Source organism: Caretta caretta, chromosome 2 (genome assembly GCF_965140235.1).
Source record: "Caretta caretta isolate rCarCar2 chromosome 2, rCarCar1.hap1, whole genome shotgun sequence".
In the NCBI taxonomy this organism is placed as follows: Eukaryota; Metazoa; Chordata; order Testudines; family Cheloniidae; genus Caretta; species Caretta caretta.
Window position 1 is genome coordinate 172,896,381 of NC_134207.1, and position 12,741 is coordinate 172,909,121.

General features: G+C 39.8%; 1 protein-coding gene across 4 annotated transcripts in view; it reads right to left on the bottom strand.

Moving 5' to 3' along the window:
• CNTNAP2 (contactin associated protein 2) overlaps positions 1-12,741 on the bottom strand; it is a 1,645,619-nt gene that overhangs the window by 862,896 nt on the left and 769,982 nt on the right. For all 4 annotated transcript variants that reach the window (XM_075125590.1, XM_075125593.1, XM_075125592.1 and 1 more), the window contains one exon: positions 2,845-3,048. In XM_075125590.1, the coding sequence (XP_074981691.1) occupies positions 2,845-3,048 (204 nt within the window). The remainder of the gene's footprint in view (positions 1-2,844; positions 3,049-12,741) is intronic.

Below are 12,741 nucleotides of genomic sequence, written 5' to 3' on the forward strand. Positions count from 1 at the left end.
TTTAGATTTTGGGCCAGTTTCCAAGCTTCAGTGGAACTATGCTGACTTAGATGAGGAGTTGGCCCTTGGGGTCTGATAAGAGAAAAGCTTTAGGCCATGTCTACACTTGGAAGGGTCTGCAGTTATACCCATACTGACATATTATAACAGCAAAGCACTCCTATTGTGAATATAACTTATACCAGAAAAACTGTGCTTTTTGCAGGTAAAGCTTATTCCAGCCCCAGAAGGGAAAGAAGCTATACTGGCAAAAGCACAGCATAACTGTGCTGGTGTATCTGAATCTAAAGCAGGCACTTCTGGTGGCACAGCTATGTTAGTTAGGGTTCACACAATCTTCCATGTTTTGAATGCAGCATAATCTAAATCTATTTGTGAAGCTGAAACTTTCTTGACATTAAACATCACTGGAACTCAGACTTCGAGTCTTAGTAGATCTTTCCCTCCCCTATCTCCTCAGACTGTATAATCACACCCCAGACAAGCAAAGGTATAGAAGCTATTATATATTATTCAGGCTGGCTGAGCTGAGAAATATAACAAAACTGAAATGGGTTATAATTGCAGTGAAATTTGTTAAAAATAGATTAGTGCTACAGGAAGATGTGCTGTCCTCATCAGCATCTGCCTGTACTGTTGATCTTTAGAAAAAGGAGCAGAATAGAAAATGCTAGTGGAAATAATTAATATGCATTGTAAATAATACATGAATAGAATAATTTACTGTTCACATGACTGCAAGAGAAGCAGGCAAAAGTTACATGAAACCTCATTTTAAAAGGCATTTGTTTTAAGAAAAAATGAATCTAAAGCCACATACACACTTTCCTTCTCATATGAGCAAAACTATTTTATATAACTCAGCCTACAAACCAACCTGCTCAGAAGCCTGTAATACCTCTTGCAGAAGGAAAGAGGCAGGACTCGGTAGTAATAAATATATAGATAACTTCTTAATGAGGCAACTGGCTACAGACAGAGCCTGTATCTGACTCTGACACTCTAGTGCTCAGATTTTATGAACATAGCCTACACTTCTTAGTCTCATCATCTAGGGTCTCCTTAAATCCTGCCACAGAATTAGCTATATGATGGATTATTCACTGAATACAAAATGAAAACCAACCTACTAATTTCCCAATCTCAAAGCTAACAAAAAGGGTGGGCCCATATGAAAAGTAGCTCCCCAAAGTGGCCCAATAGTCTTCTCACATTGCTTAGAGTATAGGATCTAGCAACACTGGCATCAGGTTACTGAGATCGGTAAAAAGAAAAGGAGGACTTGTGGCACCTTAGAGACTAACAAATTTATTTGAGAATAAGCTTTTGTGAACTACAGCTCACTTCATTGGATGCATTCAGTGGAAAATACAGTGGGGAGATTTATATACACAGAGAACATGAAACAATGGGTGTTACCATACACAATGTAAGCAGAGTGATCAGGTAAGGTGAGCTATTACCAGCAGGAGAGCCGGAGGGGTGGGTGGGACGGACGGTCAGACCTTTTGTAGTGGTAATCAAGGTGGGCCATTTCCAGCAGTTGACAAGAAGATCTGAGGAACAGTGGGGCATAGGGGGAAATAAACATAGGGAACTAGTTTTACTTTGTATAATGACCCATCCACTCCCAGTCTTTATTCAAGCCTAAGTTAATTGTATCCCTCTGCCATGTACCTAAAAGTGGCAATTCTTCAACAAAAAAACTTCAGAAACAGACTCCAATGAGAGACTGCTGAATTGGAATTAATTTGCAGACTGGATACAATTAATTTAGGCTTGAATAAAGACTGGGAGTGGATGGGTCATTACACAAAGTAAAACTATTTCCCCATGTTTATTCCCTCCCCCCGCCTGCTGTTCCTCAGATGGTCTTGTCAACTGCTGGAAATGGCCCACCTCGATTATCACTACAAAAGGTTCCCCCCGCTCTCCTTCTGGTAATAGCTCACCTTACCTGACCACTCTCCTTACAGTGTGTATGGCAACACCCATTGTTTCACGTTCTCTGTGTATATAAATCTCCCCACTTATTTTCTACTGAATGCATCTGATGAAGTGAGCTGTAGCTCATGAAAGCTTATGCTCAAATAAATTTGTTAGTCTCTAAGGTGCCACAAGTCCTCCTTTTCTTTTTGCGGATACAGATTAACACGGCTGCTACTCTGAAACCTGAGATCGGTAAGTTTTCCCACCCCTCCACACGCACATCTGAAGATCATATCAGACATTCAGGGTGAAATCCTGTTCTACCACTGACTTAAGTAGGGCCAGGATTTCTCCTTAAGCATTTGCAGCCCGGAGCTGTCACTCTACCTCCTCTCTGGCTATACTTTCTCCAAGGCAGTATCTTGGACCTCAGCTTGGCATTCGCCCATGGCTTCTCAGTGAGGGCCCCTCACTGTTTTCTCTGCAGCTTCCCAAGTCTTCTTAAATTCACCGGGCCTTTCCCCCAGTACTGCTGATCAGCTCCCTCTCTCCCACAGCCATTTTGCTTCTACTGTAAATGAATCTGTGTAAAGCTAACCAGCACCATGTATGCCCTAAACCAAGAATAAGATTCTCTTGTCATTTTTGGGAACACTGCATTTCTAGGTGTCACTTTTTTTGTTGTGTTTCTATTTGTGGTTTCATTTTCATATTTTTGACATTCTGCATCCATAGTAAGACATAATCTACACTCATTTAAAAATACTGTATACAGGAAAGGATTCAGCATTTTCACCAGATGATCTGATTATAAGGTGCTGCTTAAAACAACAAGCAAAAGAAGAAGGAAAAAAAGGAGAATGGTATTTGAATTTAAATTATGTACCTAAAATGATTTTTAAAGAATAAGCATACCTAGATTTAAATTAAGGACCAGCTTGGCTTTTTTCAGTTCCAGGGTGATATAGTCTCCTTGCTGCCCTTCACCATGGAAGATGACACCTTCACTTTCAGAGGTTTTAAATTTCAGAGTGATGACGTCTTTCAATGTTTTCATTTTCTTGTTCCTGAATCTGTACGGTAACACAGCATGGCCATCAAAATTGATAACATCGGCCCCTAAAGGGAAGACGTAAATAACATTGTTGCTTAGTGATTATATATTATTGTGGCCATTGGAAAAGCAAACATACCATTTACGGATTACATCTGAGCAGGATAAATGCATGAATGCGATATGAATTGTAAATATGTTTTCTCTAGGCTATAATTTAACGGAAGAATATATAATGCAACAACCAGGTAGGACATGTATTTAATGTTTATTTTTTCATTGGGATATCATAAATTAGACTCAAAGATGCACAATCTACAGGTTTTATTCAAATTCCCCTTCATCTCTCTTGAATATGGTAGTGCTCACAAATATTTGCCTAACCCAACCAAAGTTGAAAGCAGGAAAGAAGACTTTCCCAGTGGTTGTGAATAATCTATTTGATGCCTCTTAAAAATTCACTAGAGATGCGTGTGTGTGAATTTTTATCAATGAAATACGACACTGCAAAACTTCCCTGGTAGTAATAAAATCAGATCAGATTCCTTGCAATGTTCATACATTTTAGGACTAACCCGGAATAGGATCAGGCCTAAAATTCATACTCCAGTGAAATTACCATATTTTTCTGTTTGTGAACTATCTGCAAATGGATATAGATTGTTATGAATTTGTTTATTAGCATTTGTTTGACAACTTACTTCTGTAAACTATTTTTAGCCTATGTTTTCTCATTAACTTTGCTATAATAATTCATGTATTTGCTATTCACAATTCACTATTTATATCATGTGATTGGTCACCTAACTCTTCCTAGATGCAACATGATGTTGCTCCCGAGTCACTAAATGGTTGGATGACCTAACATTTGTAAACTCTTTCAGTTTCTCCCTGAAATAGAATCTTGTTTTGTCATTAAATTAATTTCTCTCTCTTTGTGGTAAAAAAAATGATTATTTTCCAAACTTTGCTGGCATGAATAATTCTGAATAGATATGAATGTGACCAGTTTGATTGAGAATTTGCAAAATATGTTCATGAATTTTTTTTTGTAAAATTTCCCCCAATTTTGATTAAAATATGCATCTACCTGCATCCCTTCAAATGCAGCAGTAAATAATCATACCTATATAACAAACATACAAGTCATTTTATGCTCCAGATGAAATCAGGATAGAAATTTCATCATCTGCAACATTGTGCAATAGCAGTTCTGGATTTCTCCTGCCTCTGTGGGTTGTTCTCATGGAATTGCTGGCAATAGCTTTAAAATACTCACTTGTCTTTAACCACAATGATTGAAGATAATTAAAACCTCAAATAATATTGCACCCATTCATCCCTCTAAACAAGTCTCCAGAAAACAAAAAACAAAAACTACTCACTGGGGGTGAGCGGGCTGGTAAAATTTTGAAAGGCTCCCTCAGAACATTTTGAATACACGTGCATAAACAAGAGTATGTATTACAACTTGAATTCATTAGGACTTTCATTTTCAAGTGCTTTCAGTGAAGCACTTAAGCAACGCTTATGTCCATTCTTATTCAACACGGAACTTAAGCACCACTTTAAGTGATTTGCTGAACTGGGGCTTTAATTATTATCAGGGAGCCAATTATACATGCTACGTTCATAAGGTGGCCTATTCACAGTCTAGAAGTTCCAGATGCAGCTTTTGCAGTCAACTGCAGAGCTCTCTGAGTGTAACAGAAAAGCAAGCAGTGTGACGTTCAGTACATTTTTACTGAAAGCTGAACAGTCAGTGCTACAAGTAATGTGCATCTTCTTGCTTCGTGACAGATTAACAAACCATTCCGTCTCTGTTAACTAACATGTTCTTCACCAATTAGGATTAAGCCTTGCTGTCATGTTGATTAAATATATATTGATACACCATTTAAGCATCCAGTATACTAAGTGTCCAAAGGTGAAGAGAAACATACAGTAGTACTTCCATCACATAGTGTTTTCCCCCAAATAATTAAAGTAACACTTGTGTAGAATTTCCAGTGCATTCAGTGCACTGATTCTAAGATTCTTTACATGATGGGTGAAGTCTGTGACACCTATTTTGTGTTGTATTATCCATTTGCTTTTGGGACATCTTTATTAAGTTTGTAATACATAATACAAATTGGTTTCAGAGTAACAGCCGTGTTAGTCTGTATTCGCAAAAAGAAAAGGAGTACTTGTGGCACCTTAGAGACTAACCAATTTATTTGAGCATAAGCTTTCGTGAGCTACAGCTCACTTCATCGGATGCATACTGTGGAAAGTGTAGAAGATCTTTTTATATACACACAAAGCATGAAAAAATACCTCCTCCCACCCCACTCTCCTGCTGGCAATAGTTTATCTAAAGTGATCTCTCTCCTTACAATGTGTATGATAATCAAGTTGGGCCATTTCCAGCACAAATCCAGGTTTTCTCAACCCCCCCCCCCGCCACACACACACACACAGGAGAGTGGGTTTGTGTGTGGGGGGGTGAGAAAACCTGGATTTGTGCTGGAAATGGCCCAACTTGATTATCACACACATTGTAAGGAGAGTGATCACTTTAGAAAAGCTATTACCAGCAGGAGAGTGGGGTGGGAGGAGGTATTTTTTCATGCTTTGTGTGTATATAAAAAGATCTTCTACACTTTCCACAGTATGCATCCGATGAAGTGAGCTGTAGCTCACGAAAGCTTATGCTCAAATAAATTGGTTAGTCTCTAAGGTGCCACAAGTACTCCTTTTCTTTTTGCGAATACAAATTGGATCATCATCAGACTCCCAGATGGCATAAATGGCTGTAAATTCTGGAGCTTGACATCTAGCTCAAGAGATGGTCTTATATATTTCCAACTTTCTTGTTAATGGGTAGAAATTATGATAATAACTGCTAAGGGTAGAAGGAAGGGGTGGTTCAGTATTTTCATATTAATGGTGATTAAAAAAATTCCAGCTTTGAATACAATATAGAAAGCTAAAAAAAAAAAAAGAAAGCTACAATATAGAAAGCTAAAGAAATCACAATATAGAAAGCTAAACAGGTTTTGTCACTCTACCTTAAAAATTATGCACACATTTTAAGTCTGTGTGCTGTAAAGAAAACCAACATAATAAAGTGATAGTTGGTTGCAGACCAGCAGCTGATAAGTTTATTTCAGAGGCTATTTGAGATCAAAATGTAATGCAATCTACCTCAAGCATCTTTGCTATAGGCTCAATTCAATGTCAACTGATGTCAAATGAAAGACTGTAACTGATGCCAATGGATACCTGACTGGGCCGTATATTAGCTGGAAACTAACCATAGTTACCCCGCGGCTTGAAACAATGCTTAAACCACATCCAGCCATGCTACACATTCCCATACATTCTACACAGTCTGGCCAGAGACTGCAGAGTACTCCACATATTTGAGCAGAATCTTTATATCTGTTCCTCTTCCCATACAGAAGAAAAAGGAGTTGGGATATATAGATTCTGCAGAGAAGCCTCCTTATGCCTTAGCCAGCTCCCCCCTTTCCATCCTCCCTCTCAGCTCAGTTGTCAAATAAAGTGACATTAAGTGTCAAGGGGAACCCACAGTGCATTTCCTTATTCCATTGAGTCCTATATCTGTGGTTCTCAACTGGGGGTCTGTGGCCCACTGAGGGGCTGTGAGCCATTTCAGGGCATCTGCCAAGCAGGGCCACTGGGAGCCCTAGAGCCTGGCAGCTGAAGGTTGGAGTCCTGAACCCCGTCACCCTGCAGGGCAGAAGCCGGAGCCATCCACTCTGGGTTAAAGCCCCGATCTCCAGCACCCCCATCCCCGGGGCTGAAGCCTCGAGCTCAGGCACCCTGAGCCCTGGCAGAAGCCACCCCATGGGGCTGAAGCACGAGCCCCAAGCACTGGCAGAAGCTGCCCTGAGCCCCAGTGTCCCCAGCCCTGGCAGAAGCTGCCCTATGGGACAGTGTGGCAGTCACAAGCCCCAATGTCCCCAGCCCCAAGCTGTCATCCCCCACCCAAGACACAGAATCCCCACACCCCCTGCCCTGTGGGGCAAAACCCATATGGGTTTCTCTTGAACACAAAATGCACAAAGTTTCAAACAAAATGGGGGACGAGTACATTGTACAAATGTCCACTGTACGAGGAAGGTTGATACCCTAACCTGTTTTTTGATTGTGCCTAAAAGAGGGTTGAAATAAGGATGCTCAGATCCAGAAATTGAATTTCCCAGAAGTTCAGTGGCCATTTGATTTGGTGTTCCAGTTCAGTCCAGTATTGAAATAGGCCAACACTCATTAAATTTGGACATGGGCTCTGTTCTGAAGACTTTTAACAAAATGATTTAGTTTGACCCTCTCTTTGCTTGTCATCTCAGTCACACTTTGAAAGCTTTTAATAATTAAATAAAAAATTGATGCTTAAATCATCGTTCATCGCGATCAGGTTTCACAGCTCAGTGGTCAAAAACGAATGCTGTCCTTACCCTTCAGCTTCTGCCTGAGTTACTCCGAGAATTTAACAGTCCACTTTATGGGGCATATATCAACATCAAAAAGGCTTTTGATTTGATTGATAGCTGAGCACTTTGGCTCACACTGTAAGGAGCTGATGTTCCAGATGTTCTGATAAAACTGGTGCATGATTTTCAAACTGCTACTAGAGCGAGAGCGTGCTTTGGTTCCTGGCTTTTGCCACATTTCTACACAAACTCAGGTATGCGGCAGGGACACATTCTCACCCTGGCACTATTCTGTTGAGCTATTGACTGTATATTAGGATTTGCCACCCCACACATCAGAATCAAGTTTGGTCAAGTGTTCTCTGACCAAGACTGTGACAACGATGCTATCTTGCATGTGGAGAAGCCATAGAATTTCAACTCCACTCTCCAAGCTCTTCAAGATGGTGGCCACACTGTGGGATTGAATGTTTCATGGCAGAAGCCCAAGGTTTGAATGTTTCATGCCAGAAGCCCAAGCCCAGAACCTCAGAGCTGGGCCAACAGAAACTCTAATGCAGGTAGGGCAGAGTATTGTGAGAGCAGTGATGAGTTCATCTACTTCTGCTGCAAGCAGACTTTCAATGGTCACAGCAAACTGGATGTTTTGATGAATAGGTCTCACTGTGTCCTGCATGAAGTCAATGTCTTGCTTATGGATGCAAAAAAGTCTTTGTGCTGAGATAAAGTTTAGAATCTATCAAACCCATGTTCAACCTGAATTGCAATACAGGTTAGAAACCTGCCCTCTCTTATAGGCAAGCTTAAAGAAGATAGAGACATTCCATATGCATGGTCAGAGCCAAATCCTGAGCATACAGTGGTTTGAATTTGTGCAATGTCATGATCTCACAGAGATCTGGCCTTCCTTCAATCACTCATTGTATTCAAAAGCAGTGTTGCACAATCTCTGGCCATATCACCAGGAGTGACAAAAACATCCCAGCACAACATGCACTCAAACTCTCCATCAATGCACAAAGGAGTGTACGTCCTGATCCTACTTGGTGCCACCCGCAGGGATCACAGAATTGAGCCATATCTGGAAACTTCACTACATGATGCCTGGGGCAACGCCACCAACCATGATCACTCTGACTAGTGCAACAGTCCTCAGTAGACTATGAGTTTTTGAGGATAATACTTACATCTGACTGCAGTACAGCCACCTATGAAATAAGGCTAGTGTACACCAGCCGAGAATGCACTAACATTTATTACAAACATCGGTCTTCCTTTATAAAACATGCCTTGCAATACAATTCATTTTAATTAAGGCTGTCAAGTGATTAAAAAAACTAATTGCGATTAATGGTGCGATTAATCACACTGTTAATAATAGAATACCATTTATTTAAATAGTTTTGGATGTTTTCTACATTTTGAAATATATTGATTTCAATTACAACACATAATACAAAGTGCTCAATTTATATTTATTTTGTATTACAAGTATTTGCACTGTAAAAAAACAAGAGAGATAGTATTTTTCATTTCACCTAATACTAATACAACTGCTGTAGTGCAATCTCTTTATCATGAAATTTAAACTTACAAATATAGAATTATGTACAAAAAACCCTGCATTCAAAAATAAAACAATGTAAAATTTTAGACCCTGCAAGTCCACTCAGTCCTACTTCTTGTTCAGCCAATCGCTCAGACAAACAAGTTTGTTTACATTTGCATGAGATAATGTTACCTGCCTCTTGTTTACAATGTCACCTGAAAGTGAGAATGGATATTCGCACGGCGTAGCAAGATATTTACATGCCAGATATGCTAAACATTCGTATGTCCCTTCAAGCTTCAACCACCATTCCAGAAGACATGCGTCCATGCTGAGATGGGTTCTGCTCAATAACAATCCAAAGCCATGCGGACTGATGCATGTTCATTTTCATTATCTGAGTCAGATGCCACCAGCAGAAGATTGATTTTCTTTTTTGGTGGTTCGGGGTCTGTAGTTTCTGCCCTGGAGTGTTGCTCTTTTAAGACTTCTGAAAGCATGCTCTACACCTTGTCCCTCTCAGATTTTGGAAGGCACTTCAGATTCTTAAACCTTGAGTCGAGTGCTGTGGGTATCTTTAGAAATCTCACATTGGTATCTTCTTTGCGTTTTGTCAAATCTGCAGTCAAAGTGTTCTTAGAATGAACAACGTCCGAGACTACTATAATATGAAATATATGGCAGAATGCAGGTAAAACAGAGCAGGGACATACAATTCTCCCCCAACGAGTTCAGTCACAAATTTAATTAATGCATTATTTTTTTAACGAGCATCATCAGCATGGAAGCATGTCCTCTGGAATGGTGGCCGAAGCACGAAGGGGCATCCAAATGTGTAGCATATTTGGCACATAAATACCTTGCAATGCCAGCTACAAAAGTGCCATGCAAATGTCTGTTCTCACTTTCTGGTGACACTGTAAATAAAAAGAGGGCAGTATTATCACCTGTAAATGTAAACAAACTTGTTTGTCTTAGTGATTAGCTGAAAAAGAAGTAGGACTGAGTGGACTTGTAGGCTCTAAAGTTTTACATTTTTATGTTTCTGAGTGCAGTAATTTAACAAAAAATCTACATTTGTAAGTTGTACTTTCACGACAAAGAGATGGCACTACATTATTTGTATGAGGTGAACTGAAAAATACCATTTATTTTATCTTTTTTACAGTGCAAATATTTGTAATAAAAATAACATACACTGATTTCAGTTACAACACAGAATACAATATATATGAAAATGTAGACAAAAATCCAAAATATTTAATAAATTTCAATTGGTATTTTATTGTTTAACAGTGTGATTAAAACTGCGATTAATCACGATTAATTTTTTTAATCATGATTAATAGTTTTGAGTTAATCGCGTGAGTTAACTGCGATTAATTGACAGCCCTAATTGTAATACATATTCATTGATTTCTAAATTCATCCAAAACTATCATCCTGGTCTTGTTCTTATAAATTATAAATTCTGAAGTATGGATTAGTTCGTGAATAAATGTAAAGTCCAAATTAGCCAGCTGCAATGTAAGGAACCCACTGGAATTCAAACAAGAGATAGCAGGGGGAATACTTTGCAATTTGTACATAAAATGTAGACTATTATGGCACCCTTGAAAATCTTCAGTCAGCAAAGAAGTAAATAGAAACAGGTCATCATGTCAGATTGGCTACAGAGCTCCCTATAACAACTCTTGCTTGTATTTAAAACAATAAATTGCCAGCAGACCCAAGTGCTTGTTTCTAAGTAGAGTTATATCTACAATTTTCTTGAGAATTCCACATCTAATAAGCAATTTTGGAAAACCATCATGAAATCTATTTGTAGAAAATCCATGTGGAAGCCACATTTATTCAGTTCTGAAAATCCAAGAGAGAAACAATTTAGATTTTCACATCCAACATGCTTCTTTTTGCTCTACTGAGAATGGCTCTGTTCATTTTAACCACTCAGCCTGTATTAAATGTAGTCTCATCCACAGAAAATATTAACCATGTGTAACAGTCTTGAGTAAATGTCACGTACATTGAATGGCAAAAAATGATAAAAATAAAAATCAGGGCCATTATAACTTGAAAGACATTCATTTCTAATATACTATAAAGAATGTTCTTTAAACAATGCCATGAAATCTCCTGCATGGATCTTTGGTAGATCTGTTTCTTGCTGTTATAGAACTCTACATGAGCTGTATTCTTTTATCCTTGAGGCTTGTGTGTACCTCCCATTAATGTCTGCAGCAGTTACATTTGAGCATCAAGGATCTGATTCATTATCAGTTGAAGGCAATGGGAATCCTTCCATTGACTTCAAGGGGCTTTTTGGATTAAACCCTAGATCTCACCCAATTTACAAAGAATTGAAACTAAGTAAAATTTTTCAGCAAAATATTGAAAACAATAAGTTGTTATTATATCTATGATGTAGGAAAATATCCCTACGTCTTTACTAGAAACAGTGTAGTGCTTCTGTGCAGACATTCACTACAGTGACAGGAACAGTTCTCCTGTCACTGTACTTTATCCACCTCTCCAAGAGGAGGTAGCTAGGTCCTCAGAAAAATTCTTCCATCAATACAGTGGTGTCACATCGGGGGTTGGATCATTTTAACTTTGTCACATAGGAGTGAGAGATTTTTCACACCCCTGAGCAATATGGCTGGGTCGACCTAACTTTTTAGTGTAGACCTGGCCTAAGTTTGACACAAGGTACTATAGCATCTATAGAAACCAGACAGCAAGCACTGTGTTGTTCAGAGCTTAAATGTCTGAGCTGCCCCACCCACCCAACTCCTCCCCAAAACCTCGTTTGAAATAATTATGAAACATTAATCAGGAAAAAGCAACTTGCTAGAAAAATATCTTGTATCATGAATAGCGTACATGATGTCTACGCGAGCTGGGAATCACACCCTAGCTCAAAGTGTAGATCAGGGGTTCTCAAGCTTCTTTACACCGTGACCCCCTTCTGATAACAAAAATAACTACACAACCCCATGACGGGGGAGCAAAGTCTGAGACCACCCGAGCCCCACTGCGGGGGGGGGAGGGGCAATACCCAAGCTCCACCTCCCGGAGCCAAAGCTCAAGCTCTACTGCCCCGAGCTGGTGGGCTCAAGCCCAAGGGCTTCAGCCCCAGGCAGGTGGCCTGTAACCTGAGCTCTGCTACACAGGGCTGAAGCCCTTGGGCTTCGACTTCAGCCTCAGGTGGTGAGGCTTGAGCTTTGGCTCCGGGTGGTGAGGCTTGGGCTTAGGCCCCAGGCCCCAGCAAGTCTAACACCAGTCCTGGCGACCCCATTAAAACGGGGTTGCGATCCACTTTGGGTTCCCGACCTACACTTTGAGAACCGCTGGTGTAGTGCATGTACGGCCTTTGGGTCAACTTCACCTAATAGTTGCAGTGCATCTCTTCACCTCATGGCAGTGGGGAAAAAATGAGTAAATTCAGTCTCAGTGCAGCAGTCAAAAGAATCTTTTTTTGTATTTTTTTCACAATGAGACAGAAAAGTAGAGTCAAAGCATTTGAACACTGCCTGCAGGCCTAAGATAAACTCGGAAAACAGTCAGCATGATTGCACTGTAATTAACAGCAGTAGAGCAGTGATGATCCTATGTTCTCTGAGAGCAAGGTGTCTGACATGCAGAAGAGAAGCTGCCACCACACACACACACATTTATGTATACCCCTTTATGTTGAGGAAGTGTGAGGTGAAGGAAAATCAGTTTTGCTGAGCTTCTGCTACCTTGCTCAGCTTCCTCAGTTTGAA